The sequence below is a fragment of the Oryza glaberrima genome, chromosome 2 (genome assembly GCF_000147395.1).
Source record: "Oryza glaberrima chromosome 2, OglaRS2, whole genome shotgun sequence".
Classification (NCBI taxonomy): Eukaryota; Viridiplantae; Streptophyta; class Magnoliopsida; order Poales; family Poaceae; genus Oryza; species Oryza glaberrima.
This window is the reverse complement of record NC_068327.1, coordinates 5,895,992-5,922,306: the sequence shown is the minus strand read 5'-3', so window position 1 is coordinate 5,922,306 and position 26,315 is coordinate 5,895,992. Positions and strand designations below refer to the sequence as shown.

At 41.8% G+C, this 26,315-nt stretch overlaps 2 protein-coding genes, 1 non-coding gene and 1 pseudogene across 4 annotated transcripts; all 4 read left to right on the top strand.

Moving 5' to 3' along the window:
- The first annotated feature begins 1,539 nt into the window (after positions 1–1,539).
- TRNAG-GCC (transfer RNA glycine (anticodon GCC)) lies at positions 1,540–1,610 on the top strand. The gene has a single exon. It is a non-coding gene; the product is annotated as a tRNA-Gly (tRNA).
- A 5,402-nt stretch (positions 1,611–7,012) lies between these two features.
- On the top strand, positions 7,013–7,990 carry LOC127764374 (uncharacterized). The gene has a single exon (XM_052289252.1). It carries the CDS (start codon positions 7,295–7,297, stop codon positions 7,835–7,837), a length of 543 nt encoding a protein of 180 aa, XP_052145212.1. The 5' UTR covers positions 7,013–7,294; the 3' UTR covers positions 7,838–7,990.
- Positions 7,991–12,184: 4,194 nt separating this feature from the next.
- LOC127761698 (uncharacterized) lies at positions 12,185–13,067 on the top strand (annotated as a pseudogene).
- A 2,268-nt stretch (positions 13,068–15,335) lies between these two features.
- LOC127761597 (coatomer subunit beta'-2-like) lies at positions 15,336–25,408 on the top strand. 2 transcript variants are annotated; one of them, XR_008015279.1, is made up of 26 exons: positions 15,336–15,564; positions 15,862–15,882; positions 15,970–16,031; positions 16,144–16,198; positions 16,745–16,781; positions 16,857–17,182; positions 17,280–17,411; positions 17,481–17,629; positions 18,716–18,784; positions 19,112–19,262; positions 19,346–19,411; positions 19,753–19,941; positions 20,683–20,823; positions 20,913–20,987; positions 21,076–21,252; positions 21,348–21,439; positions 21,520–21,636; positions 21,712–21,826; positions 21,908–21,979; positions 22,940–23,136; positions 23,236–23,329; positions 23,806–23,912; positions 24,189–24,324; positions 24,529–24,697; positions 25,019–25,084; positions 25,165–25,408. XR_008015279.1 is itself a non-coding variant. In XM_052285909.1 (26 exons), the coding sequence occupies exons 1-25, from the start codon at positions 15,562–15,564 to the stop codon at positions 25,036–25,038; spliced, it is 2,724 nt and encodes a 907-aa protein (XP_052141869.1). In that variant the 5' UTR covers positions 15,336–15,561; the 3' UTR covers positions 25,039–25,084; positions 25,165–25,408. The 2 variants fall into 2 exon arrangements, 1 of the variants encoding a protein (XP_052141869.1); XM_052285909.1 differs by having other exon boundaries at positions 24,529–24,649.
- The last annotated feature ends 907 nt before the right edge of the window (positions 25,409–26,315 follow it).

Sequence of the window (26,315 nt, the reverse complement as noted above, 5' to 3'; positions counted from 1 at the left end):
TACATCGGACCGGCGCAGCATCGTTTGGAGGAGGGGTCGGAGACCAGCTTGACGCAGAGTGGTGCAGCCGATGGCAGCAGAGGCCAGCTCGGCGCGAGAGGTGCGAGCGGCGGAGATGGAGGCCGGCTTGGCGTGAAAGGCGTGGCCGATGGAGGGAGGCCGGATTGGCGCGAGAGGCGTGTCCGGTAGAGGAGGCAGGCTTGGCGCGAGAGGCGCGGCCGGCGGTGGAAGAGGCGACCTCGGTGCGTGGTGGAGCTGCCGGTGGGTGTGGCGCGGTCTTCGGCGCACGAAGGTTGGCCGGCGGGGGGCGTCGGTGCAGGGGCCCCACATGTCGGCAGAGTTTGAGTGGTGGTGGAGTATCGGTACATCATCCGTGGATTCGCAGGTGGCGAGCGACGGGTGAAAACCTAGCCCGGCCTTGGCCAGACCGACAACGATGGTTATTTCCCCCTCCTGAGGGCGTTGTCGTGCTGTCTCACCTCTCAAGGGCGGTTGCCGGGCGAAAGTCCAGTCTTGGCTCCTTTGAGCTCTAACGGACGGTGGCGTCGCTTCTTGAAGACGTCGTTTTGGCACCCCTTTGCTGTAGGGCGATCTCGTCTGTGTTCCTTTGTTGGTCTAGCGGCGGCCGGTCACGCTTAGCGACGGCCGGTCCGGTGCTAACCTTCTCCTGTCATGTGTGTTGGCGCTGCCGGTGTGTGGGTGGTGGTATATTTTTTCTTTTTCCTGGTTATGACCCTCCAGGATTGTAATCTTTTAATTTTTTTCCTGCTCTATCAATAGAACTCGTTCAAAAAAAACATAATGACTGTGAATACATGCATACTAGCCATGTTTAATTTTTTTTTTACAACTTGTACAAGTTAAAAACATAATTTCTATGTTTGTGAGGTTATATATCACATATTAATTTTATCTTCACGGTTTTTTATATATCTATTTAAATTATATGGAAAAAACGAAGTGACATCCATACGAGAGTTTAGTGATCATTCCCCTTTCTCTCCACGAAGAGTTTAGTGATCATTCCCCTTTCTCTCCACGTTCTTCGTGTATTGTTCAATTAGTGCGTTATAAATGCTTGGGAGTTTGTTAATATCTTTGTGTGGTGATGGGAGGGGTGTGGAATTGATTGACGAACTGTTTGCACGATCGCATCGCCTTGCTCAAGTTCAGGTCATGCTGGAGATTGCTGGTGAGCTGTCGCCTGCAATTTTCTGCAGGAATTGCATCATTAAACTGAACAGCGTTCAGACTTTTGTAAAACATTACAACCGCGCACGTCGCCTGCATAGATTACATGCAGAGATCATACCATTTTATGAATCGTGAGGAAGACTAGTGATGTTGAGTGATTAAGCATTTCGTGGCAGAATGTCACAAATTTCAGCCTGCGGGCACACTGGGCTATTCTGCAAGACTGCAACCAAGTTTATGGGCCTTATGTCCTGGACCCCGTGCTCGAGTACGAATGGTCTGTGTATTTAAAGGAAATATGACAATACATATAATACATTATTTCCATTTATTTGCAACAACAAGGCACCAGTGGTCTAGTGGTAGAATAGTACCCTGCCACGGTACAGACCCGGGTTCGATTCCCGGCTGGTGCATTTTTTTTCCTCCCTTCATTTTTATCACTGGCTTAATCGTTTTCTGAAGATGTTCACCTAGTCAGCCATATTTCTGTGCTCATTTCTGAAGATGATCACCTATTCACCTCTGTCCCGCTGTGACTATCTTTTTTTTTCTCTCACTGGCTTAATCGTTTTCTGAAGATGTTGAGATGTTCACCCTCTCAACCCTTTTTGTGCTCATTTATGTCCCTGTGACTATCCACTGCCAATCAAAAGTCAAGACAAAAAAGACTCGCGGAGGAACTCCTCAACTTAGTACCACTCCATAACACTATCATATCCTATGTTTTATGATAGAATACAGCCTCCAATATCAGACCTTCAAAACATGTAGAAGCAGGACCGTTTGAACTGATCAAAACAGGCAGCAATAAACAACCCAAATCAGAAATCACCCCCCTACTGTTCTTGCATCCGTTTAACTATAAATTCTGACGAGATTTCTTACACTGGTATCAGCAACAGCTTATAGCTCAGCTCGGTTCAGTTCAGTTCATTCTTGCAAAGTTACATAGAACAAGAAGAAATTGAGCAGCAAATATATATATCTTCTCTTCACCGTCCGTTCTTGGACAGATTGAGCTAGCTAGCCAGCCAGCCATGGCCATGGGTTCCATCAAGGTGCAGGCCGTGATCCTCACCTACGTCCTCCTCGCCGTCCTCCTCCACCCGCTGCTCTGCCAGGGCTCGCCGGCGGCGTCTCTCCTCGAGGCCCAGACCAGCGACGGTAACAAGAGAGCTAGCTATAGCCAGCTAGCTGCTCGATTTCTTCTTCTCCATTGTTTTTCTGAACTTGGTGAACCTGAATGTGCTCTGTTTTTTCTTTTTTGTTGTTGTTGTTGTTTTTTTCAGGTAAAACGATCGACCAGGGCATCGCGTACATTCTGATGATCGTGGCTCTCGTCGTCACCTACCTTGTCGGATGAGTGATTCAGTGGCCCGATGATGCAATGCTGCCTGCTGCTTTTTTTTTTTTGTTTCTTTTGTACACGTTTAATTGCAATGTTCTTTAAGTTGTACAAATTCATTTTGATCTGTCAATGAGACACGGCAAGACATGAGTAAGCATTAGTACTGAAAGTTTATGCGGTGATGACAAGTTCTTGATTTCGTGTCATACAACTGGAATGACAGAGGATGATCGATCGACTTACTTAACGGGCGATTAGTTGCGCAAAAGTTTTATTCGTGTCATACAATGGAAGGACAGAGCAAATGACGATAGGCTGCATGTCTTCGCCATCTCTTGAGGTTTCCTGCCACCACAACACACAAACACAAACGATCAAAAATCGTGAAATGGTTCTATGGTTGATCTTGAGGAGAATTCGAATGTTTTTGGTAAATTCAAATTTAGACCCATAAATTCGATTAAACTTTGTTGAAATTTCCCGGTTCTTGACATCTGATTGGACCCTGCGACGTCCTAATTATTTGGTTTTACTATCCCATTTTTTAAAATATAGCGATGTGAGCTTTTCGACATTAAGTTTGACGATTAGTCTTAACAAAAAAAAGTATAAGTGAAATGAGGATATGGAAGAGGTTTATAGAAATTCAATAAATATGGATATAGATTCATATAGTATGGTGTGGATGTGGTATCCTAAAATCTAGCAGATGCGGATTATACGATATTTTCATCTGAATATCCGGTAGGTTATTTATCGGGTAATCTGAAATCGTCAACCCATGTAACCATTTTATTTGTTCCATATAACATGAGTTGACTCATTCAATGGCCTAATTCATGAGTTAACTCAGGCTCCTCAATCTGATATTCTCACCATCTCATCTCATGACCACTTGTAACCACCGCTACTATAGCCTTTGCTATGTATTGTTGTTTTATATTTGTAACTTATTAGTATATATGGACATCATATTTAGACGTGCTATGTGTCCTAGGATGTGTGTGCTATCCTGTGTTGATTGGGTGCTTGTCTTGAACGTGTTAATGCCAGCTTTGACTTTCAAATCTTACTAATCTATTATGTATAAACATTATGGATTCATGTTAAGTACTTAAGAAAATACTACCTCTATCCCAAACTATCAAATTTTTGGCTTTGTGTCTGGACAAACGTATATCCATATACATAACCAAAAAGTTGTCATATTTAGGACAGAATAAGTCTACATAACCCCCAACCTATTGTCAGGAGATTACTTAACCCCCTCACCTTACAAGCCAGGTATTTAACCCCCAATCTTACTAAAATCATTTAATTAACCCCTTATGGTGGTTTTGCTCCCTGGTTTTGCCTTGCTGGCATGCCACGTTAGACAGATGGATTGACAGGCATGCTGTGACTGTCACCTGATTTTCTCAGGCAAGGCCTTCTACTCTATCCGGCCCTCTATTTACATTGAAAATCTATACCATTTTTATGGTTCATAACATTGCCATCGAAGTCGGAATTGCATACATGTGCAAGAATTCAGTAGCACGAGCAAAACAAGAGTGCAAAACCACCGCAAGGTGTTAATTAAACGGTTTTAGTAAAGGTTAGAGAGTTAAATACCTGGTTTGTTAGGTGAGGGGGTTAAGTAATCACCTGGTAATAGGTCGGGGGTTATATAGACTTATTCATATTTAGGAGAGAGATAATAGTTGTTATGTTGGTCCGTTGATTGATTATTGTTTTTTGTCCATTGTATCGCTAACTTAATGTTGCATCGATTGCATATATACGCAATACCCAGCAATTTTGATTCATTTCTGAGTGGAGTCTGCTTCGACTCTGCAACATTACTGACATAAAAAACAATCTGTTATGCATTCACATCCGCAACATCCACATTCGCTATGAATTAATGCTCTTAAAAAAATATGGTATATGATATGGTATCATCACTGTCCGAATTTGCTTATTTTTCATCCTAAAAAAATTGCAAGATTCATATTTTTTATTGTGACTTAATTTATCACTAAAGACAGTTTAAACATGACTTTATTTTTTTAGTAAAATTTTAAATAAAACACTTTAAGAATATTCAAAACTTCGTATGTGAGGGTTAACACTTAATACCAAGGTTTCATGTTTAGGAAAGTAGGATAGTCTTTCGACCTAATATATTAGAAATTATTTTATATAGCTGTAATTATATAGATGGAGAAAAAAATTTGAGCTCTGCCCCCTTCCCGCTATTTGAAGTCATAGTAACCTAGTTTTTTTTTCTTGTCTTTTGTTTCCCTCCTTTCTTGACATAACTCGGTATAACTGATTGCGTTGTGTACCAAATATTCTTTTCTTTTAATATATTGACGTGTAATTCTTTTACGTGTTCGAGAAAAAAATTATACAGATTAAGCCGAAATTTGTTTGAGTTTCAGTTTCATTTTCTATCATTCCCCTTTTTATTTCCTTAATTAACACTCGACGAGAACCACCCTCAGTTCCATGATTGGACTCCTGAAACGGTTTTGCTATAAATAAATCTTGCGACAGATTTCTTGTTACATATCATTCGATTTTTGGACCGTTTGATTGCGTCAAGATTCGTGTTTACACGGGTGGGAAAATAAAATGTGCGTGTTAACGTTTTAAGCGAGGAGTCGACCGCACGATCTCTTGTTGCCGAACAAAGGACTTTTACCAACTGAGCAAGGAACCAATATTGTTTTTGTGTCCAAAGAACAAACTTACACACTACTTACAAATTAATTACAGTGTAATTATGTACATAATTACACTGTAACTACTAAAATTACACTATAACTATACTAAAATTACAGTGTAACTTTTTAATGCATATGTTGATGACATTTTTATTTTTTTATTAAACCTTTTTGGACTTATAACTGTCAGATTGGATCCGTTGTTACGATTAAGCTTAGCCCGTTTCCCTTTGCAACGTGACGCACATCCATATGTGGAAAAATTCGAGTGAGATAAATGAAAAAATCATTCGAATGATTGCTAGGCACTCCCATTAGGCCTGACGTTTGTTCTAGAAGAACAAAAGAGGCGTGCGACCCACAGAATCTGAACACGCAGCCAAACAAGTGCCCACTGCTTGACTGGCTGACGGGACATGACGCCCAACGCCGCGCCGCCAGCGAACACTGAAACACTCCCACCTCTCTCTCTCTCTCTCACCCGCACCATCTCCACGACCAAACCCACCGCCACGCCCATATAAGGCCCCGTTCAGGTGCTATAAATAATTTTATAGGATTTAAGTCCTATAGGAAAATTTTCTATTTGGCCCTTTGATTCAAAAAATTGAAGTTTTCCAAATCCTATAAAATTTCTATGGAATGGCACATTGCATGTGGATTTTGGAGGAAATTTAGCAAGAGCTCCAACCTCTTGAAAAACTTCCTTTAAGTCTATCTCTCTCATCCGATTCCTGCGTTTTTCCTGCGCTCCAATCAGACGACCATTCCTGTATTTTTCCTGTGTTTTGCAATCATCTGTTTTACACTTCAATTCCTGTCAGAATCCTGTGTTTTTCCTATTCCTCCGTTTTTTCTACCCTGCGATTCAAAGGGGCCCTTAGTTTACAACTTTTTCCCAAAAACATCATATCAAATCTTTAGACACGGAGCATTAAATATAGATAAAAACAAAAACTAATTGCACAGTTAGGGGGGAAATCGCGAGACGAATCTTTTGAGCCTAATTAGTCCATGATTAGGCATAAGTGCTACAGTAACCGACATGTGCTAATGACGGATTAATTAGGCTCAAAAGATTCGTCTCGTGGTTTCTAGGCGAGTTATGAAATTAATTTTTTTCATTCGTGTTCAAAAACCCCTTCCGACATCCGGTCAAACTAAATAGGCCTTAAAGGGTGATCATAGGCTCATAGCCTCATAGGATACATAATATAAGAGATTTTATACGGATTGAACACTTTCTAGGACTAAGAATCGGGTAAAGAGTTTATTCAGAATCATAGTCTTACGAAGTATCCCATCTATCCTTAATATCTTAGGTAGTACTCCCTCCGTTTTTTAATAGATGACGCCGTTGACTTTTTTCACATGTTTGATCATTCGCCTTATTCAAAAATTTTATGCAAATGTATAAGATATAAATCACACTTAAAGTACTATGAGTAATAAGACAACTCATAACAAAATAAATTATAATTACGTAAATTTTTTGAATAAGACGAATGGTCAAACATGTGAGAAAAAGTCAACGGCGTCATCTATTAAAAAACGGAGATAGTATATTTTAGGACGGAGGAAGTATGTGAAAAGAAAAGAAAATAACTTATTTAATCAATTTATACTTCTATATACTACGACCTATTTATATTTTTCTCTAATTATATTTAATAAAATATTTAAAAATATAGTATAAATTGAGTCACCCATGTAAAAATCATACGCCCCCGCCTCTGAGTCTCTGACCTCCCGCACGGCCGCACCCCGCGCTTGACCCGTCGCGCGCCACGCCACGCCACGCCAGCCACCGCAGCAGCAGCAGCGCGAACGACTAAACCCCACCGGCGCCGTACGTACGTCAAACACCAACCATCCATCCCCGTCTCCTCCTCCATATAATCGCAAGCCGCCGCCACCAACGCGAGATCGAGTTAGCCCGGCTCCTCGTCTCCCTTCCCGTGTCGCCTCGCCGCGCGCCGCCGCCCGTGTGTACGTACGTTACGTTACTTCCTCGTGCCGTGCGTTGCTGAATACTAGTATGACGGTTCGCTCGGAGACGGGCGGCGCGGCCACCACCACCACCGTCGTCGTCGCCGCCGCCGTCGACGCGCCGCCCCCGTGGCGGCTGCGGAGGCAGCGCTCCGTCCCGGCCGCCGTCGTCGCCACCTTCGCCCCCTGCGTCGGCATCGGCGGTCACCACGCGCCAAGAAGAGTCCTTCGCTTGGGAGGGAATAAGGCGGCGGCGGCGGCGGCGGTGCACCACCGCCGCGGCGAGGCGGAGGAGGAGGGGGAGTACTTCGATTCCGGCGGCGGCGTGGGTGTCCTGCGTGCGCTGTGGAGGAGGATCGTGAGGGGGAGGAGGTGGAAGGTGATGAGCCGGAGCGGGTCGTCGACGGCGAGGAGGAGGGAGCAGTACGCGCAGGACGAGTACGAGCAGAACTTCGACGAGGGCGCCGCCGCGGCCGGCGGGGAGCCCGAGCCGGAGTACCTCTCGCGCTCCTTCTCCGCCCGCTACGCCGCCGCCGGCGGCGGCCGGCGATCCGCCGGGCTAGCGCGCTTTGGCGTTTCGCGCGCTAATTAATTATTAATCGATGTCGATGGTTTAAAACTGTCGATGGCGGGTAATTCGAACCTCGTTTTGCTTTGCTCTCGATATGTAAATTAAATTTGTGGAATGAATTATGCTGTCCTAATCCATCGATCGAAATGAAGATGAAGATGAACAGTATGGACACTGATGATACTTTTAATATTACTTTTCTGCTTGAATTATGTTTTGTTTTCTTTTTTGCCTCATTCTTTGATCAAATCTACTTCATCTGTTTGACTGTTTGCTCTGAGCAGCAGATAGTCGAAGATAGCAAGAATAATATCTCTCAATTCAAATATCCAGAAGAAAAAAAAAAGATCATCCATTGCAAGTTCTGTTCAGGCCTGATCATATACACTTTCAGATAACCCATGGCTATGATCAAGAGCCGTTTTTATTTTTCCAGTGCAACCTCTCAATTCAAGCAACGTGTTCAACAGTGAAAGGCATAGCGTAGACAGGTAGACTAATGCCATTTCTGCCTCGATTAATCTTATATTAGTCTCCACCACAACATCAAGAAAATCTGTGATATTAGTATTTTGGATGGACGAAAGTCGTATGTGCTTTTGACTGCTGACAAACAGCCTCATATTATTGGGTGTAGTTGTTCATTCAGCTGAATTTTCGTACGGTCATATCTGGAGTTGTCAAATGCTCGCCAGTACTACTTATCCATAGTTCCCAAAAGTTTTTTGCATTGTGGTGAATATATAATTAGTCCCGGATTTGGAAGAATAACCACCAGTGATTGTAAGATGCTTTGACGTCCTTGCCTTAATTATCTCAGAAGTTGAAAATTTTTTGTTTACCTCAGGGTTCAGGAACACGTGAATCATCCTTCAACCCAAAAAATTCTTGTCACGATAAACAGTACTATCATAGACTTGATTGGTTCTCTTATAGTATGAGTCTACTACCAGTCTACCACCATGTTTAAATCGTGAGACCGGTTTACAATTATTATCAAAATCTTGAGGAAATGAGAGTTTTCCGTTTACTACCCCTAACATGCTAAACCAGCCGTACGTTACCCTACCTGTTTTTTTTTTTTCGTGTTACACGAAACAGCTCCCATGAAGTCCATGATACAAACCTGAAAAACAAAGGTTCCATGAAGTAGGTAATTTACTTAAGAACACCCCTAAATAAATACTAAAAGAAGTGATCCAGAGAGATAGGAGACTGGGAAGAGAGAGAAACCAAGATTATGAATTACTCCATGCTCTAAAATAAATAAATCCAGTATGTGAGATGACCTGTCTATATCCATAGTAATATGTCACATGTCATACTACTAGGTTTGTTTATTTAGTATAGGGTGAGTAATTACAAGGAACAGTATAAAACAAAATCAGAGATCATGAAGAACATCAGCAGTGGCTTAGGAAGAACAGGAGGAACAAAAGGCCCCGGTTTCTAATTCTCAAAAAAAAAAAGGGCCCCGGTTTCTGTTCAAGTGTTCAGTTGGATCCCTGGCCTCTGCTGCTGCAGCAGCCTAAAGACGGGAGCATCCATCCATTTGTCGGGTGATTTTTAATAAAAAGTCAGGTGATTTTTTAGATTTATTTTACCCTTTATTTACATTCAACGGACTACAAAAGAAAATAACAAATACATATTAACTTACATACTATCTTTACCAAAATTACAATGCACTTACATGTAATATCAACTGAATTTACAAATGTAAATTTAGTTATATAGGACCGTAATTTTATATTTTAAAGAAAATAATAAATACATATTTACTTACACATTATTTTTGTCAAAATTACAGTGCACTTACATATCAAATCAACTAAATTTACAAATGTAATTTTAGTTATATAGGACTGTAATTTTATATTTTAAGTACATATTTACTTACACATTATTTTTATCAAAATTACAGTGCACTTACATGTCAAATCAACTAAATTTACAAATGTAATTTTAGTTATATATGACTGTAATTTTATATTTTATAGAAAATAATAAGTACATATTTACTTACACATTATTTTTATCAAAATTATAGTGCACTTATATATCAAATCAACTAAATTTATAAATCTAATTTTAGTTATATAGGACTATAATTTTATATTTCACGACAACGAGAGGGACGGTGTCGCTCGCCGATCAGTGTTGGCCGTGCTGCTGACGGTTGGCTCGCCGGTCAGAGGCCACCTTGTCACCGTGCTTCTCCAATCTCCATCATCGTGCGCGCTTGGGCTAGCTGGACACAACGGCCGATGTGCTTGTGTCCGACGTGCCGGTCGGCAGATGAGCTGAGAAAAAGGTGAAATGTTAGAAAAAAAAAATCACGCGAGTGATCGATAGCAAAATGCTCCCAAAGACAATCCGTACACCACGGCGTGGGCCACCAAACAGCCCGGCCCATACATGGTGTCCGTTGGGCTGCCAGCCCATCTATGACAGCTGGGCCCGGCTGGCCGGCCAACGCGGCGTCACCCCCGGACGGGCCGGCTAGTGGTCAAAGCCGGCAACTAACCGCGCGTCTTCCTCGCATCAGCCGCGTCATTTCTCACGTTTTTCCCACGTCAACCGACCTCGCGTCCGCGTCGCACGCACGGACACGGGCTACGCAAGCTACAGTTTACACTAGTAGCTTTCGCCTCTCTAGAAGGAAAATGACCTCACAGAATTAAATTAACTTATTAACTAATGGCCTCTTCTTCTTCTTCTTCTTCTAGGTTCTCTGACCCCTCCGAATCAAACGTGGCGGCTGACGACCTTCCTTGTGCAAGTCTTCCTCCTCCTCTTCTTCTTTTTCCTTCTCATCGGTCCTTATATATACATCAGCACGAGCTCGCCATGGCATCATCAGCAATTCCCAGTTCATTCCTGCCTCCGTCTCCAGTAGCTTGCTTTGCTAGCAGATTGTTCCTTTTTTCTTTTTCTCCGGCGACTCGAGATCGTGGCTAGCTAGAGCCTAGATGGCCTCTTCCACGGCGGGCGCGGCGGGGGAGGAGAAGGCGGCGGCGGGGGCGGGGCGGCGGGGGATGATCGTGATCGACCGGCAGGCCGTCGACCGGGGGATCGCCTACGCGCTCATGGTCGTCGCGCTCGTCGCCACCTACGCGCTCCACTAGCTCGATCAATCGGCTCAGGGAGGAGGAGGAGGAGAAGAAGTCGTTCCCCTTCCCCTACCAACCTGCACTTCGATCGATCGATGCCAAAAGTCTATAACTATAGAACCTGATTCTTTCTTATTCAATTCTTCTTTTTAGAGAAGGTTAATTAATTGTGTGTGTGTGAGAGAGAGAGAGATCGATGGATAATTTGGATATGTACACTATACCAAGTGGGTTAATTAACTGGATGTACTCTTCTGCATATTTTGGTGTTCATTGGTAACAGTTTGGCATTGGAATGTCTGGTAAATCGATGATTTACCCCTTTCGTCTCCAAATACAGATTTAAATATTATTTTGTACTAGAGAAGTAGAAATGTAGTGATATTTTCGGGAGCAGTTGATAATCTGAATGCTCTGCCACATCTTCACAGGTTGAACAATCAAATTACGTATTGGCTGGTTATACTTGTATCTTTTCTTGAGTCGTCGTCATTCGTCAACACGCTGAATATTCTTTGGAGTCCTCTATAGATAGTAGAGCCGTAGAGGGGCGATGAGAGATGGAAACTTTCTTTTGAACGGGCAAAAAGTCTGCCATTTCATTTATAGGAGAGAGAAAAACACGGACCGTTCTTACAAGAGGGCCAGAGTAAAAAGCGAAAACATGATACAATAATTATTAGGTAACCGATGGCAATAAGTATTTGCAAACGGTGGAGGATCATCTAATTACCCTCCCAAACTATCGCGGTCATCTGAATTACCCCATAAACCATTAAACCGGACATTCTTCACCCCTAATTATACAAACCGGACGAATTACCCCCCTCGACCCAATCCACGGTAGTTTTGGTCTACGTGGCGTACACGTGGCAGTCCAGTCAGCGTTTTTTAAATTAAAAAATTATGGGACCCACATGCCATACACTTCTTACTCTCTCCCTATTCTCTCTCTCACTCTTTTCTCTCGCACGGCGAGGACGAGCGCGGGGATGGGCGGTCGGCGAGGTGAGGCGAGCATGGTGGGGTGGACGTCGGCGCGGAGGCGGAGGCGGCGCGGACGGCGGAGGAGCGTGGCGGCGGAGCTGTGTGGCGGCGGAGGAGCGGAGGCGGCGGAGGAGCGGAGGCAGTGAAGGAGTGTGGAGGCGGAGTCAGTTGTGGCGGAGGCAGAGGCAAGGTTTGTGGTGAGAGCGTGCAGCGGTGTGGTTAGCGCTTTGGCACAGCAGCAGGGAGGAAGGCGCGCGCAGGTGCATGCATGAGCAAGAAGAGGAGAGAAGGAGGCGGCGGAGGAAACAGCGGCTGCGACTCGCCGGTGACCGATGCGCTGTCCATGGACGGCGGCCTCCGCGAGGTGTCCCTCTCTGTCGTCTTCTCCGTCTGGTGCCTCCTCCTCCTCCTCCTCCTCCTCCTTTGCTCCCAGTTCCTCCACAGCCAGACTGACCCTTCAGGTACCCACGAACAATCCACCTCCTCTCATGGATCGATCAATGTCATGTCACCCTGGCGTTTGATTGATCGCTTCTTTGTAGATTTCTATGACGACGTCGAGGACGGAATGCGTGAAAACTACTGCAAGGTAATGCCGCTGGAGGCCTACATTTTCCCAACTGAGTATAACGCCTCCGCGGCCGCGTCGACATGCCAGCCATCGTTGCACCCCGGAGCTGCAGCAGGAAACCGACCATCGGAGCCTGGAGCCGTTCAACAACACAACCGGCGGCAAATCGTCCGCGGAGGCGGCGCTCGATGAGCTCAACGAGTTCCAGAACCGGATCCTGCAGGGCAAGGCCGAGAACGGCCGCGTCCCCGACGGCGCGGCGGCCCACCGGCTCGAGCCAAGCGGCGGGGAGTACAACTACGCGGCGGCGTCCAAGGGCTCCAAGGTGCTCGCCCACAACCGGGAGGCCAAGGGCGCCGCCAACATCCTCGGCGCCACGCTCCTCCGCTACCACACAGCTCCGCTGCCACGCTCCTCTGCCACCTCCGCTCCTCGGCCGCCACACAGCTCCGCTGCCACGCTCCTCTGCCGTCCGCGCCTCCTCCACCTCCGCGCCGACATCCGCGCCGCCGCGCTTGCCTCACCTTGCCGACCGCCCGTCCCCGCGCTCGTCCTCGCCGTGCGAGAGAGAAAAGAGTGAGAGACATAATAGGGAGAGAGAGTAAGAAGTGTATGACATGCGGGTTCCATAATTTTTTAATTAAAAAAACGCTGACTGGACTGCCACGTGTACGCCACGTAGACCAAAACCACCGTGGATTGGGTCGAGGGGGGTAATTCATCCGGTTTGTATAGTTAGGGGTGAAGAATGTCCGGTTTTGTGGTTCAGGGGGTAATTCAGACGACCATGATAGTTCAGGCAGTAATTCGCACTTTTTTCTTAAGATAAAGATAAAGATAAAGATTAAGTGTTTCACATAAAACGATGTGTTAATAATGTGTGATTAATTGAGTTTTAATTATTACAAACTTAAAAAATGGATTAATCTGATATTTTAGAACAACTTTTATATATAAAGTTTTCACACGAAACGTGCCATTTTAATCCAAAAGTTTATCCTCCATTTTCATTAGAAACGAACAGGGCCACTGGACCTCCTCCCTGCCTTGCACATTGCCATAATGGAATGGAATCCGCCACCTGATTCGCCGTGCTGTATGCTCCATTGAAAATTTTATCAGTCCGCTGTAACCAAATGCCTCAGGTCGTGTATATGATTATTCCGTCGAAAATCTTTTTTTTTTCTCCTTTGCCATCTCCTTTCGGCAAGTTCACAACCATGAAGGCTGGAAACATTTATCTGTCTCACATTTTCAAAACCATGAAGGATAATGGACATAAAGTCACTTGATGCATAAACTTAGACAATAATGTTCCTTCATTAGAAGAGTCTCACATTTTTACCCGGATAGATACAATGATGATCTTTAGGCAATGATGAATCCAGAAAATTGATTCGTTGGTGTCATAACGTGTCTATTGGTGTTATAGTATGCTAATTATACTTAGATCATGGTGGTATAATATATGGATAAACAGTTTTCCTATAAATTTTGCAAAAAGTCATCGGTGCCGTCTGACACTGGTCATTACACTGTAGATCCACCCTTATCTTTAGGCCACGTTCGTTTCCCATTAAGATACAAAGTTTGCATTAGTTTCCGTTAACACTTTCGGAATCTTGCTATTTAAGAGTATTAAACATAAATTACTGACAAAATCCATTTCATAACCCCTAGGCTATTTTGCGAGACGAATCTAACGAGATATATAAATCCATGATTTGCTACAGTGATGCTACAGTAATCAGCCGCTAATTATGGATTAATATACATCATTAGATTCATCTCGCAAAATAGCCTAGGGGTTATGGAATCGGTTTTGTCGGTAATCTACGTTTAATAATCCTAAATAGCAAGATTTTAGAGGGTGATTTAATAGCCCGGAGGATCAAACAAGGCCAATGTATTTTGTACGAAAATTTTTTGTGTAGAAGTTGTTTTAAAATATATTAGATAAACCCACATTTTAGTTTAAAATAATTAAAATTTAATTACATGACTTCTTTCGCTTTACATGCCCGTATTTAATCCTCATCTTCATCACTACCAAAAGAAGCCTCTCCCTTCGTTCTCAAATACTGACACGCTGTTAACAACATATCTGTAACTTTGCGTTGTTTTTTCCAGATTATTTACTGGATTATCGGCACATGTTTATTTGCTCTATACTTTGAAAATATGCTTTTTGAAAAAAAAAACTTTCTTCTACTACATTTTTTAGATCAGCAGTTCTATGATATTTAAAGTCTTTTCTTTAAAAAAATATTTGATTTAACCATCTAACTAATTAAGTAGATAACATGCAACGATAATTTATTTAATAATCTAAATCAAACATGGCCCTGAAATTTGTATGATTATACTATGACCCTACACATTTCCTTTAAAAAAAGAGCACCCATAATAACTAATCATGGACTAATTAGACTTGAAAGATTCGTCTCGTGATTTTTATGCAAACCGCACAATTAGAGCAGGTACAATAGCAGGCTATAAGCCAGCTGCAAACTTATTTTAAGGAGATAAATAAGAAGAGAGAAGAGCAGCGGACTACAGATTTGTAGCCAGCTGTAGCACGGACTCCAAGATGCAGTGTGTGTATGATAAGTGGGACCAGATATTAATAATGTAGTATGTAATTATTGTATGAATGAACTATTAGATTAGCTATAGATAAATTGTAGCTACTAGTTGGCTATACTATTAAACTTGTTGTTAGTTTTTTTTATCTATATTTAATATTCTATTCCAAAATTTTTCCGGAACCACGAGGCCGAAGTCAACAGACCCCCAAATCCCCAATCCACATGCCATCTTACATCCGGGACCCGTTAACCCGTTTGCCCACCACCGTCCTCCTCCTCCTCCGACCCTTCTCCCCCATCTCGCGCCCTCCTCCTTCCCCGCGCCGCGTCCTACTCCCCCTCCCCGCCGGCGACACCGCGAGAGCCGAGAAAACGAGGCCTCGCGCCGCCGCCTCTCTCCACTCCGGCGCCCCTCCACCCACGAAGGCCTCACAACCCCCCTCTCCCGCCGCGTCCCCGCCGTAGCCGGCCGTCGCGGGCGCCACAATGGTACGTGCCCCCCCCCCCCCCCCCCCCAACCCCCCGCGGCTCTCTCTCGCTCTCGCCTTCCCCCAGGCTCGCGCTGTTTAGGTTTCGCCGCGAATGGGGGATCGGTGTGGCGAGGCGAACCGTTCGACGGCCGCGCCTCGCCGCGGCGTGCCGAGATCCGGTGGCTGGAGCGTCGAATTCCGCGTGGATCTGGGGTTTTTTGTTTGTTGCGTACTGACGTGATTGCATTCTCGCTCGTGTTCTCCTGTGATTTTTTTTCTCTGGCGGCGAACTGGCGATGGCTGTGAATGTTGGCAGCCGCTCAGGTTGGATATCAAGGTAACCACCGCGCGTCTCCCTCGGATCCGCTTAGCTTAGTTTGGTTTGTTTAGCTGATAGTGATCGTCTGTTTGATGGTTGGATCAGAGGAAGCTCGCGCAGAGGTCGGAGAGGGTCAAGTCCGTGGATCTGCATCCGACCGAGCCATGGTGAGTGGGCAAGTTTGTGCGGGTGACATGGTTTTGGGTTTTGGGGGTGCTAGGGATCTAATGATTGTGTTGTTCAAAGTCACATGAATAACTTCCTCCGGTGTAATGCCAGGATTTTGTCGAGTCTGTATTCAGGGAGCGTCTGCATCTGGAACTACCAGACGCAGGTACGTGACTGTTCACAGTAGCTTAATTCGTCATTTTCTGTCTAGTTTCATGAATTTTATGAGATGATGATTATCTACTACCAGCACGATGAGCTTTTGTACTGCAAAATGGATATTCCCATCCATATGTAAAATTCAAGTTACATTTGGATTTAGTGTGCTTGTAGTAGTGAACTTTGATGGTATGCAGTGATAGTAAGTTGTTCCGGAGAAAATAGGGGGGGGGGGGGTAAGCATAGTGATGAATGAATGAATTCTTAAAACCTAGCGAGGAATTCTTCAATGCATTGTAGAAAGGATATGGTCAAAACAGAAGTAACAAGGAGTCAATGAACTTCTAGATGATTGTTTCAGATGTTCGAGTGTTAGCTACATAATTGTGACTTCTAAAAAGGTTTGCAAACTGTATAGAGTAATAAAACAGGAGGAGGAGGTAAAACATAAAAGTAAAATCTAGAAATCGATAGAAGGAAAAAGAAACATACATATTTTCAGTATAGTTACTCTTACTGTTAAACTGATTATAATATATTCATCTATCCCCAGACGATGGTGAAATCATTTGAAGTCACAGAGTTACCAGGTATGCTTTCCCACGTCATCGCTTACTTCTGTTCCTTGATATACCATCTTGCTAATATAATCATCCCCATTTCAGTTCGGTCATCTAAATTTATCGCACGGAAACAATGGATAGTTGCTGGTGCCGATGATATGTTCATACGTGTGTACAATTACAATACGATGGATAAGGTCAAGGTTTTTGAAGCTCATACGGATTACATCAGGTGTGTGGCTGTTCACCCAACCCAGCCTTTTGTGCTGTCATCATCTGATGACATGCTGATCAAGCTTTGGGATTGGGATAAGGGTTGGATGTGCACTCAAATCTTCGAGGGGCATTCTCACTATGTTATGCAAGTCACATTTAACCCGAAAGATACCAATACTTTTGCTAGTGCTTCCCTTGATCGCACAGTAAAGGTTTGTGATTTTGTTCCTTACATTTGCTTGGCATAGTTTTTGCATTTCTAACATTTCTTGGTCTGGATTTGAATGTGGTGCCCTTATTTAATTTCAGGTATGGAGTCTTGGTTCCCCTGATCCTAATTTCACATTAGATGGCCATTCAAAAGGTGTCAATTGTGTTGATTACTTTACTGGTGGTGATCGCCCATACTTAATTACAGGCTCTGATGATCAAACCGCGAAGGTATGCCATCTGCAGTGAATTATCGTGTGAGTATATTGGACACTGTTACGAGACACTTCGTTGAATCAGGTTTGGGACTATCAAACGAAGAGCTGTGTTCAAACGCTTGAAGGACATGCACATAATGTCTCTGCTGTTTGTTTCCATCCGGAGTTACCTATAATACTTACTGGCTCCGAGGATGGGACAGTTCGCTTGTGGCACTCTACTACCTACAGGTTCTCTTGCTCTCTCCCCCTATAATAGAACTCATAGGATACTTCATGCATAGTTTGAATTTTGAGATAAATTCATGTACTTGTTACTCTCATAGATGTGATGTTCTATTGATGGCAATAAAAACTCTGTTCGGTGGCATAAAATCTGGTTCTTAAATAATCATTGGTGTGTCATATCTATTGATGACCTTACAAGTGTAGTTTCTGGTCTCCATGTCCTTGTTTCTTTTGGAATTAGTTTGTGCATTTAGTAATTTATTATTTAGCCATGTAATTTTGATTGATGCAGCATTACAGTCTTTAATCTAGATATAAGCTTTTGAGTGAAAGTGTTACATTTACGCCTATAGCATAAGTTTGTATTACAACTCAGTCCTATTTTAGTAACAATATAGGTCAATTTACAGCTTGAAGTACGACTAACTAAGAGGAATATTTTCTATTAACCCTGTCCTGACTGGTATCAGACCTGGTAGTGATGGTTGGGGGTTAAACTAAGAGAATTTGGAGTTAATGGAAACATGAAAATATTCAACTATACTACTTCCTAACAATTGGTGATCTCTGAAGTGAAGCACTGTGTCCAGAGAATTTGAAGCTACCATTTTCCTGTGGTGTTGAGAACAAGGAGATTCTCTTGCCATATTATGAAACTACTTCCTCCGTTTCATAATGTAAGACTTTCTAGTATTGTCCACATTCATATACATGCTAATGAATCTATATATATTATAATGTCTAGATTCATTAGCATCTATATGAATATGTGCAATGCTAGAATGACTTACATTGTGAAACGGAGGGAGTAGCATTCTACACCAGGATATAGATAAACATTTTTTGAGGGGTGCGACCAGGATGCACATCACGCCCATGCCACAAACGTTCACTTTTGCGTCGCAGTTTACTATATATGCTTATGCTTAGTTGGCACCTGGCAAGATATTCTTATCTCTGTGCATTGGTTTGTTCTTTTCTTTTTCTTTTTTGGAAGACTGCTTTGGATTGTTCCATTTTTGTCAATCATTGTTTTAGGCCTTTTATTCTTACTGTAGACAGGAATAACACGTTGCTTACTTCTTACAGGCTTGAGAACACTCTTAACTATGGCCTTGAGCGAGTGTGGGCTTTAGGATACATGAAGGGTTCAAGAAGGTAATGGAAATACTACACTCTTACTATTCGGATGCTATGGACTTACGGTTAATATCAAGTGCCGTGATACTAAATATCACCTATTCATGTGGTATTGAAGTTCCCCACACACAAAATGAATCAAAGTATAAAGATTTGATTAGTTTAGCGTATATGTTCTCTGCTCCATAGTTCTCTCCCAATGTAGCAATAACATTTATTCCTTGTCTGCTAAACAGTTTATTCCATAGTTTGCTCTTGACAGAAACCCTTTTCTTTTCATGTTTTCATTAACTTATTCCTTCTCAAGTTAATTTAGTGATACGGGAAAAAACTTGACCTTTGCAGGGTTGTGATCGGATATGATGAAGGGACAATAATGATAAAAATTGGCCGTGAAGTTCCTGTTGCTAGCATGGACAGCAGTGGAAAAATCATATGGTCAAAACATAATGAAATCCAAACTGTTAATATCAAGACTATTGGTGCAGACAATGAGGTTTTCTGTTCACCATGCTAATATGTTGAAAACTTGTAATACTTTCTTATACGTCATGTTTCCTAACCTGTTCTATTTTTCAGATTGCAGATGGTGAGCGCTTACCCTTAGCTGTGAAGGAGTTGGGAACCTGTGATCTTTATCCACAAGTATGTTCATATTTTCTATTTAAATGAATGCATCATTCGCATAGTGATCAAGTGATGTTTTCCACCAGAACCAACTTGATGCTTGCAAATGAGTCCCAAATTTCTGCTTGAGTTTCTTTTTCCTATTCATTACATGAGTCACATGTATACACCATTTGACCATGCATGTTGAAATATTTTTAATATGTTAATTTATTTGACATTTGCACTGGTGAGTTGTTTTATTTAAACACACCTTGGAGATTCTGTTGTTGTAGTAAAATTAAATTAATCTCAAATCTAGTATAGTGTAATTATAGTGTATGTTAGTAATTATAGTAATTATAGTGTATTCATTTCAGAGCTTAAGGCACAATCCGAATGGGAGATTTGTTGTTGTATGTGGAGATGGAGAATACATAATCTACACTGCATTAGCATGGAGAAATAGATCATTCGGGTCTGCACTTGAATTTGTTTGGTCAGTTGATGGAGAATATGCTGTCAGAGAAAGCACGTCGAGGATAAAGATATACAGTAAAAATTTCCAGGTTTGTACTACCACTGTCCCTTCTTTTAATTATCTTTGTACATCAGAGTAGGGGTCCTTCAATGCAATGTGTGGGCTAGAAAAATTTATTGGGTGTGCACATTTCATGGACAACCTGGAGTACTGTGCACATTCCAATAGAAATTAGTATAAAATTGCCAAAAAAAATTGCAAATAGTTCAAAAAAATATAGCCTGAATAGGAAACCACAAATTATATAATAAAAAAATGAATATCTCATGAACATTTATAAATCACCACCATCAATCTTCAAAGAACATATCCATTGTTTCAAATCATTTTTCACATTTGGCTAATCCCAATTAGAAAATCCATTAAAAATCATCTACAATTTATTAATATAACTGAAGGTTTCATAATATAAAGTTAGTTTGTTTCTTGTTTTTCTTTAGAATATATAAAATCAGTAAATGACCAACTCCTTCTGGATAGGGATATGGGAGTGAGCAATATTGCCTATAATAGTTTGGGTAGACTGATCAATACTCAATATGATCTCCTATATTCCTCTCGTGCCAACATATTATATTTCAAATGGTAATATCCTTTGCACTGTAAAATGTGATTTGAGTAAGGGGCATTATGAACCACTTTATTCTTCTACTGTTTCAGGGTCAACTTGTTACTTATATTTATTAGCCAGCTGCCAAGCTTATCACAACAATCTCCTTTACTGTGGTTTCTGAAAACATAGTATGATGATAAAACCTATCTATTTCAGGAGAGAAAGAGTATAAGACCACCATTTTCTGCAGAACGTATATTTGGTGGAGTATTGCTGGCTATGTGTACAAATGATTTTATTTGCTTCCATGACTGGGCAGAGGGCAGGATGATACGCAGAATTGATGTCAATGTGAAAGTGAGTAATTTTGTTCATGGATTCAAATTTATTTTGCGTGTCATTTGGAATATTATGATGCTAAATAGGATCCGCTTTCTTATTTGTAGAATCTCTATTGGGCCGATAGTGGTGATTTAGTGACAATTGCAAGTGACACCTCATTCTACATTTTGAAGTACAATGTAAGTTTTTCTGCATTTTGTTGGCTCTGTAGTTCAATGATGTAACATCTACTTGATGTAACTATAACACAAAAATTATACCTTCCAGAGGGATGTAGTTTCTTCTCATTTGGATGGAGGGGGTTCAGTTGGCGAGGAAGGTGTGGAAGATGCCTTTGAACTACTCCATGAGATCAATGAACGCATCCGAACTGGCCTATGGGTTGGTGATTGTTTTATCTACAACAATTCTTCGTCACGGCTTAATTACTGTGTAGGAGGAGAGGTAAGTATTTTCATTATATCAAAAATACATTGTCACATATGATTTGGTTAGACCCTTAATTTTCAGGGGTAGTATAACTATTCGATGTATTACAGGTCACAACCTTATTTCACTTGGATCGGCAAATGTATTTACTGGGATATCTTGCTAACCAAAGCCGTGTCTATCTTATTGACAAGCAATTTAAGTGAGTCTTGGTTATCTGGTATCGTATCATATTCTGAAGCCACAATGAACTTCTGAGGTTAACTTGTTTTCTTACTGCAGTGTTGTGGGGTATACTTTACTCCTTACCATGATTGAGTATAAAACACTTGTAATGCGTGGAGACTTCGATCGTGCAAACGCTCTTTTACCATCTATACCAAAAGAACAACATGACAGGTGCCCCCTGTTCTGCTAATTATTGTACTCTGCAATTCAGGCCTCAGAATCTGAAGATAACCCTTTTATTTTCAGTGTGGCACGTTTCTTGGAATCACGGGGCATGTTGGAAGAAGCCCTTGAGATAGCAACAGACTCTAATTACAGATTTGACTTGGCCGTGCAGCTTGGTCGGCTTGAAGTTGCAAAGGCACAGATGATTAATTTATTTATCACATTTCCAAGAATGTTTTTGTCTTTGTTCAAATGTTCTTAACTATTTGCTTTTCAGGCAATTGCCATTGAGGCACAAAGTGAGTCCAAGTGGAGGCAGTTAGGAGAGTTAGCTATGTCAACCGGAAAGGTACAGCTGTTGGATGTATTAGTTACTATCTTCTATGAGTAGTCAATATATATTGTGCTAATGAAGTGGGACTGTTCTGCCATGGCATTTTAGTTTCTTGATTATTAGTACCAGTATACCGTGTAACTTAATAATTATGAGCACACAGAAATAAATCCCTCCGTCCAACAATATAAGCACTTGAAGCATTTGAATTTTGTCCATGAATATAAGCATTTCTACAATACATATGTAAAATCAATCGCCTCATTTAAATTTCTTCCCATCTTAGGCCCAACCAGCCTTCAACCCCAACCTTCTCATTAAATGAGGGCACTAAAGTACTGTCTCCTCAACTTTAATCTTTGCTAAACAACCTAGAAATGATTATATTCTTGGACGGAAGAAGTATATAATTCAACAATGGCATTTGTGAAGAGATAATATTGCAGTTTTGATGGGAAGGCGCTTTGGTCGTTGCTATGATGCTAGAATTATAGAACCTACCTCTATTTCATATTATAAGTCATTTTGACTATTTTCTAAGTTAAACTTCTTTAGGTTTGATCAAATCTATACAAAAATATAGCAATATTTTGAACACATAACAAAGAAACTATCCAAATATATTCAATGTTAGATGTAATAAAACTAATTTGGTGCTATAAGTGTTGCTATATTTTTTCTATAAACTTGGTTGAACTTTCAAGAAGTTTGATTTAAAAAAAAGTCAAAACCACTTATAATATGAAATGGAAGGAGTAGTAGTTTTTCAAAGTAGAATTATGCATGCAAAACAATAATTATGCTTGATGGCAGAGTTCTGCGTGTAAAAAAATAACTTATCATCTTAGTGTTAAGTAGAATTCCTGCAATTTAATAACTTTGCCATGCTATGTTTCCACGCCTTGGCCTAGATACAAAACTGGCTAAAAGAGTGCACCATATTCTAACCTGTCAAGTGTAAATTACTTTCTGCAGCTTGATATGGCAGAGGAGTGTCTTCTACATGCTATGGACCTCAGTGGTTTATTACTTCTGTATTCATCCCTTGGTGATGCTGAAGGGCTAACAAAATTAACATCTATGGCTAAAGAACAAGGGAAGAACAATGTTGCTTTCCTTTGTTTCTTCATGCTAGGAAAACTTGAAGAATGCCTTCAGTTGTTAATCGAAAGGTATTGCCATTTGCCAAGACTATCCTATTTAATAGTACAATGCTTATTCAGAAAATATATTTTTTATTTTATGGTGATCACGTTATATTCTCTATACAGTAATCGTATACCAGAAGCAGCATTGATGTCGAGATCTTATCTTCCGAGCAAAGTCCCTGATATTGTAACATTATGGAAAAAGGATCTCCAAAAGGTACCATCTGCCCTATCCCCTACAATATTTCTTTGTTTTTTTCTACCTATTCTCATGCTTAATCTTTTGCACACCTGTATTAGATCGTGCTCAGTTGCTCACATTTTAGCGTGACTTGTCTCTTCAACCTAAGTTACATATTCAAGCATGAAATTTCTGTTCGGCATTACTGATGATTTTTAGTGATGTTTAGTGATGTTTCAGTCCTTTCTGGTGGTAATACTGATGGTTTTTAGTGATGTTTCAGTCCTAACAGGCAGAATGCCCCATCTAATTTTTGTGTGCCTGATAAATCAAGGGCATTTTGTCTATTATCTAAGCTAGCATGAAAAAACTAACCAAAAGACATGCTTGTTATCTTGTGCTAGAGTATTGTTCTTATTTTCAGACTTACGCGACACTGTTTAATTTGTAGGAGCTATGTGTTTTATTATCTCACCATGCCTTTTTTCCTTCTCATGCCATTATCTTTATAGGTAAACCCCAAAGCAGCAGAATCATTGGCAGATCCTGACGAGTACCCAAACTTGTTTGAAGACTGGCAAATTGCTCTCAATGTAGAAGCTAATGTCGCGCCCAAAAGGTATGTTCGTAAAAGTAAAAACTATGTTCTTTTGTGAAAGTTTTACCAGTTCTCTCTTCCATGCATGGGACAAGTCGTCAAGGTTTGCTTTCCTCTTCTCTTTAATTGAAAGCATCTGATGAAATAAGAATGATGTCCTCTACCATGTACAGGATGTGGGGTTGGAATATCATATTTAGCTTCAATTGAACACATATAGTAAAATAAATAGAAGTAATGTTGGTGCTCATTTGTATTGTTTTTCTTTATTGTTCTGATGAAATCCTGTTTGAATAGGGGTATTTATCCACCAGCTGAGGAGTACATTATCCATGCTGAGAGGCCCAATGAGACTCTGGTGGAAGCTTTCAAAAGTATGCATATACATCTAGAGGAGGTGCTGCCAGATGAAAATGGAGATGACACTCACGAGGTATCACTCCTATGGAAAGAGTTGTAAAAAATATTGTTAAATAGTGGGTAGCTATTTGAAGATGTTAAATTACTTCTACTAAACTGATCTCTTTTTTTGCATGCGAGGTCCTATATTTATCACCAATCTTTAAAAGTGATCATTATTTCAATAAAATCGCATCTTTTGCTCTTCATTATATTTTCTTTTCTTCATGCTTATCAGGCTATTGAGGAAAATGGAGTAGAAGAGAGCCAAGAAGATGCTGTTGAGGTTGATGTTGAAGCTGATGGTTCGACTGATGGTGCTGTCCTTGTGAACGGAAATGATACCGAGGAACAGTGGGGTACGAACAACGAAGAATCATCAGCATAAAAGCTGTAGTTGAGCAAGTGTACAGTCCTAAAACCCTTTTTTTCGTCCTCGTTTATCCTCCCAGTGCACCAATGATCATAATGAAAACTTGATGCTGGTGTCCTCAAAAAGAAAGAAAGAAAGAAAGAAAGAAAACCTGCTTCTGGATACAAGTGTTTATTCTGGACTATATCCTTTAGTTTAATCTGTTGGGATAATTTCAGTTATAATTTCATTTTGGTATTCGAGTTAATCTGTTGGTCTGACCAGTTTTCTTAGACAGTTTGAACATGAGAGCAAAATTTGTGCTTGCTATACATGAGTTGTTGATGTTTTCTAACGACTGTCTTGCCTTTTGCAGTATTGACTCCTGACCAATAGTGAATCAGCGGGACAGCAACCTGATACACTGGTTCAGCTTGTAAAGGTGAAGTGTTTTTCCATCTATACAATTAGCGACAGTTGTTAACAACTGTTCATTTATTATAGCTAGTTATTTTTTGACAGGTTGCTGACTCCTACTGAAACTATGTGAAGGCCGTTTTCCTCCACTTGTATAATCATTGGGCGTGCTTTAAGATCGGCATATCCGACGATAAAACCCACAGAAATTAGTCATCGCTTTGTCCTTGTTTGAGATAGAAAATTTTGTACCTTTTTACACACATAGGTCCTTACTGTGGGTTCTCAGGATGCTTTATATATACGAGGGATGTTCCCTTCTTGTTGAGGTTGAATTTGATTAGCTAAACCGGATCCATATTTTACACAAAGTACATAGGGTAAAATGTTAAACCAGCCGAACATTACCTTTTTTTTTCTGTTTCATGTTACACGAACCAGCTCCCATGAAGCCATGATACAGGTAATTCACTAAAGAGCACCCCTAAACAAAAAAAATAGTATACCAGAAAAATGGGGGACTAGGAAGAGAGAGACCGCGAGTAGGAATTAATTACAAGAAACAGTATAAAACAAAAATAGAGATCATGATTCATGAAGAACAGCGACAGTGGCTAGGAGGAAAGAATAGGAGGAACAAGCCCATGCAACTTCATCTGTTAAGTTGGATCCCTGCCTTTGCTGCTACCGCCGCTGCTGCAGCCTGCAGACCAATGTGTACATAGGAGATGCGACAAGCTCAGGGAACTAGGGAAAAATGAGAGGGAGGTGCGGGGAGTGTTTTTATAGACTCAGGGAGGGTGAAAGGGAGCTGGGGCGAGGCGGATTTGGGCGGCGACGACATGGGCGAAGTGGAGCTCGATTAGGCGCCAGAATTTGGGGAAATGTGGAGAAGAGGTGGAGTAGTGTGCGACGACCGGGCCCGCACGAGAGAGAGGGCGCGAGGAGGCGTGGAAGAAGCGGCAGCGTGGGGCGGGTGCAGTGACCATGGCGGTTTCGGCCCAAGGAGGCCGGAGGTAGGAGGAGGAGCTGACAGGTGGGGTCACCGGTCCCACCTGTCGGCGAGGGAGGGAGAGAGGAGATCGAGAGAGGAACGTGAAATGGACAGCCCAAAGAGGAAGGAGGAGAGGAGGGCGGCCTGATAGGGAAAAGAGGAAGGAGGGGCGGGCGGGCCAAGGGAGGAGATGAAGCCTTTGCGCCGGAAGCGGCCCAAAGTGCAGGAAGAGATTTTAAATGGTTTTCTATTTAATTTAATT

Coding starts and splice junctions, on each gene's coding strand:
- LOC127764374 (XM_052289252.1), top strand. CDS start 7,295: ATGACGGTTCGCTCGGAGACGGGCGGCGCGGCCACCACCACCACCGTC.
- LOC127761597 (XM_052285909.1), top strand. Junction 17,183..17,279: donor CCCTTGATCGCACAGTAAAG/GTTTGTGATTTT, acceptor ATTTAATTTCAG/GTATGGAGTCTTGGTTCCCC. Junction 21,827..21,907: donor GTCGGCTTGAAGTTGCAAAG/GCACAGATGATT, acceptor TTTGCTTTTCAG/GCAATTGCCATTGAGGCACA.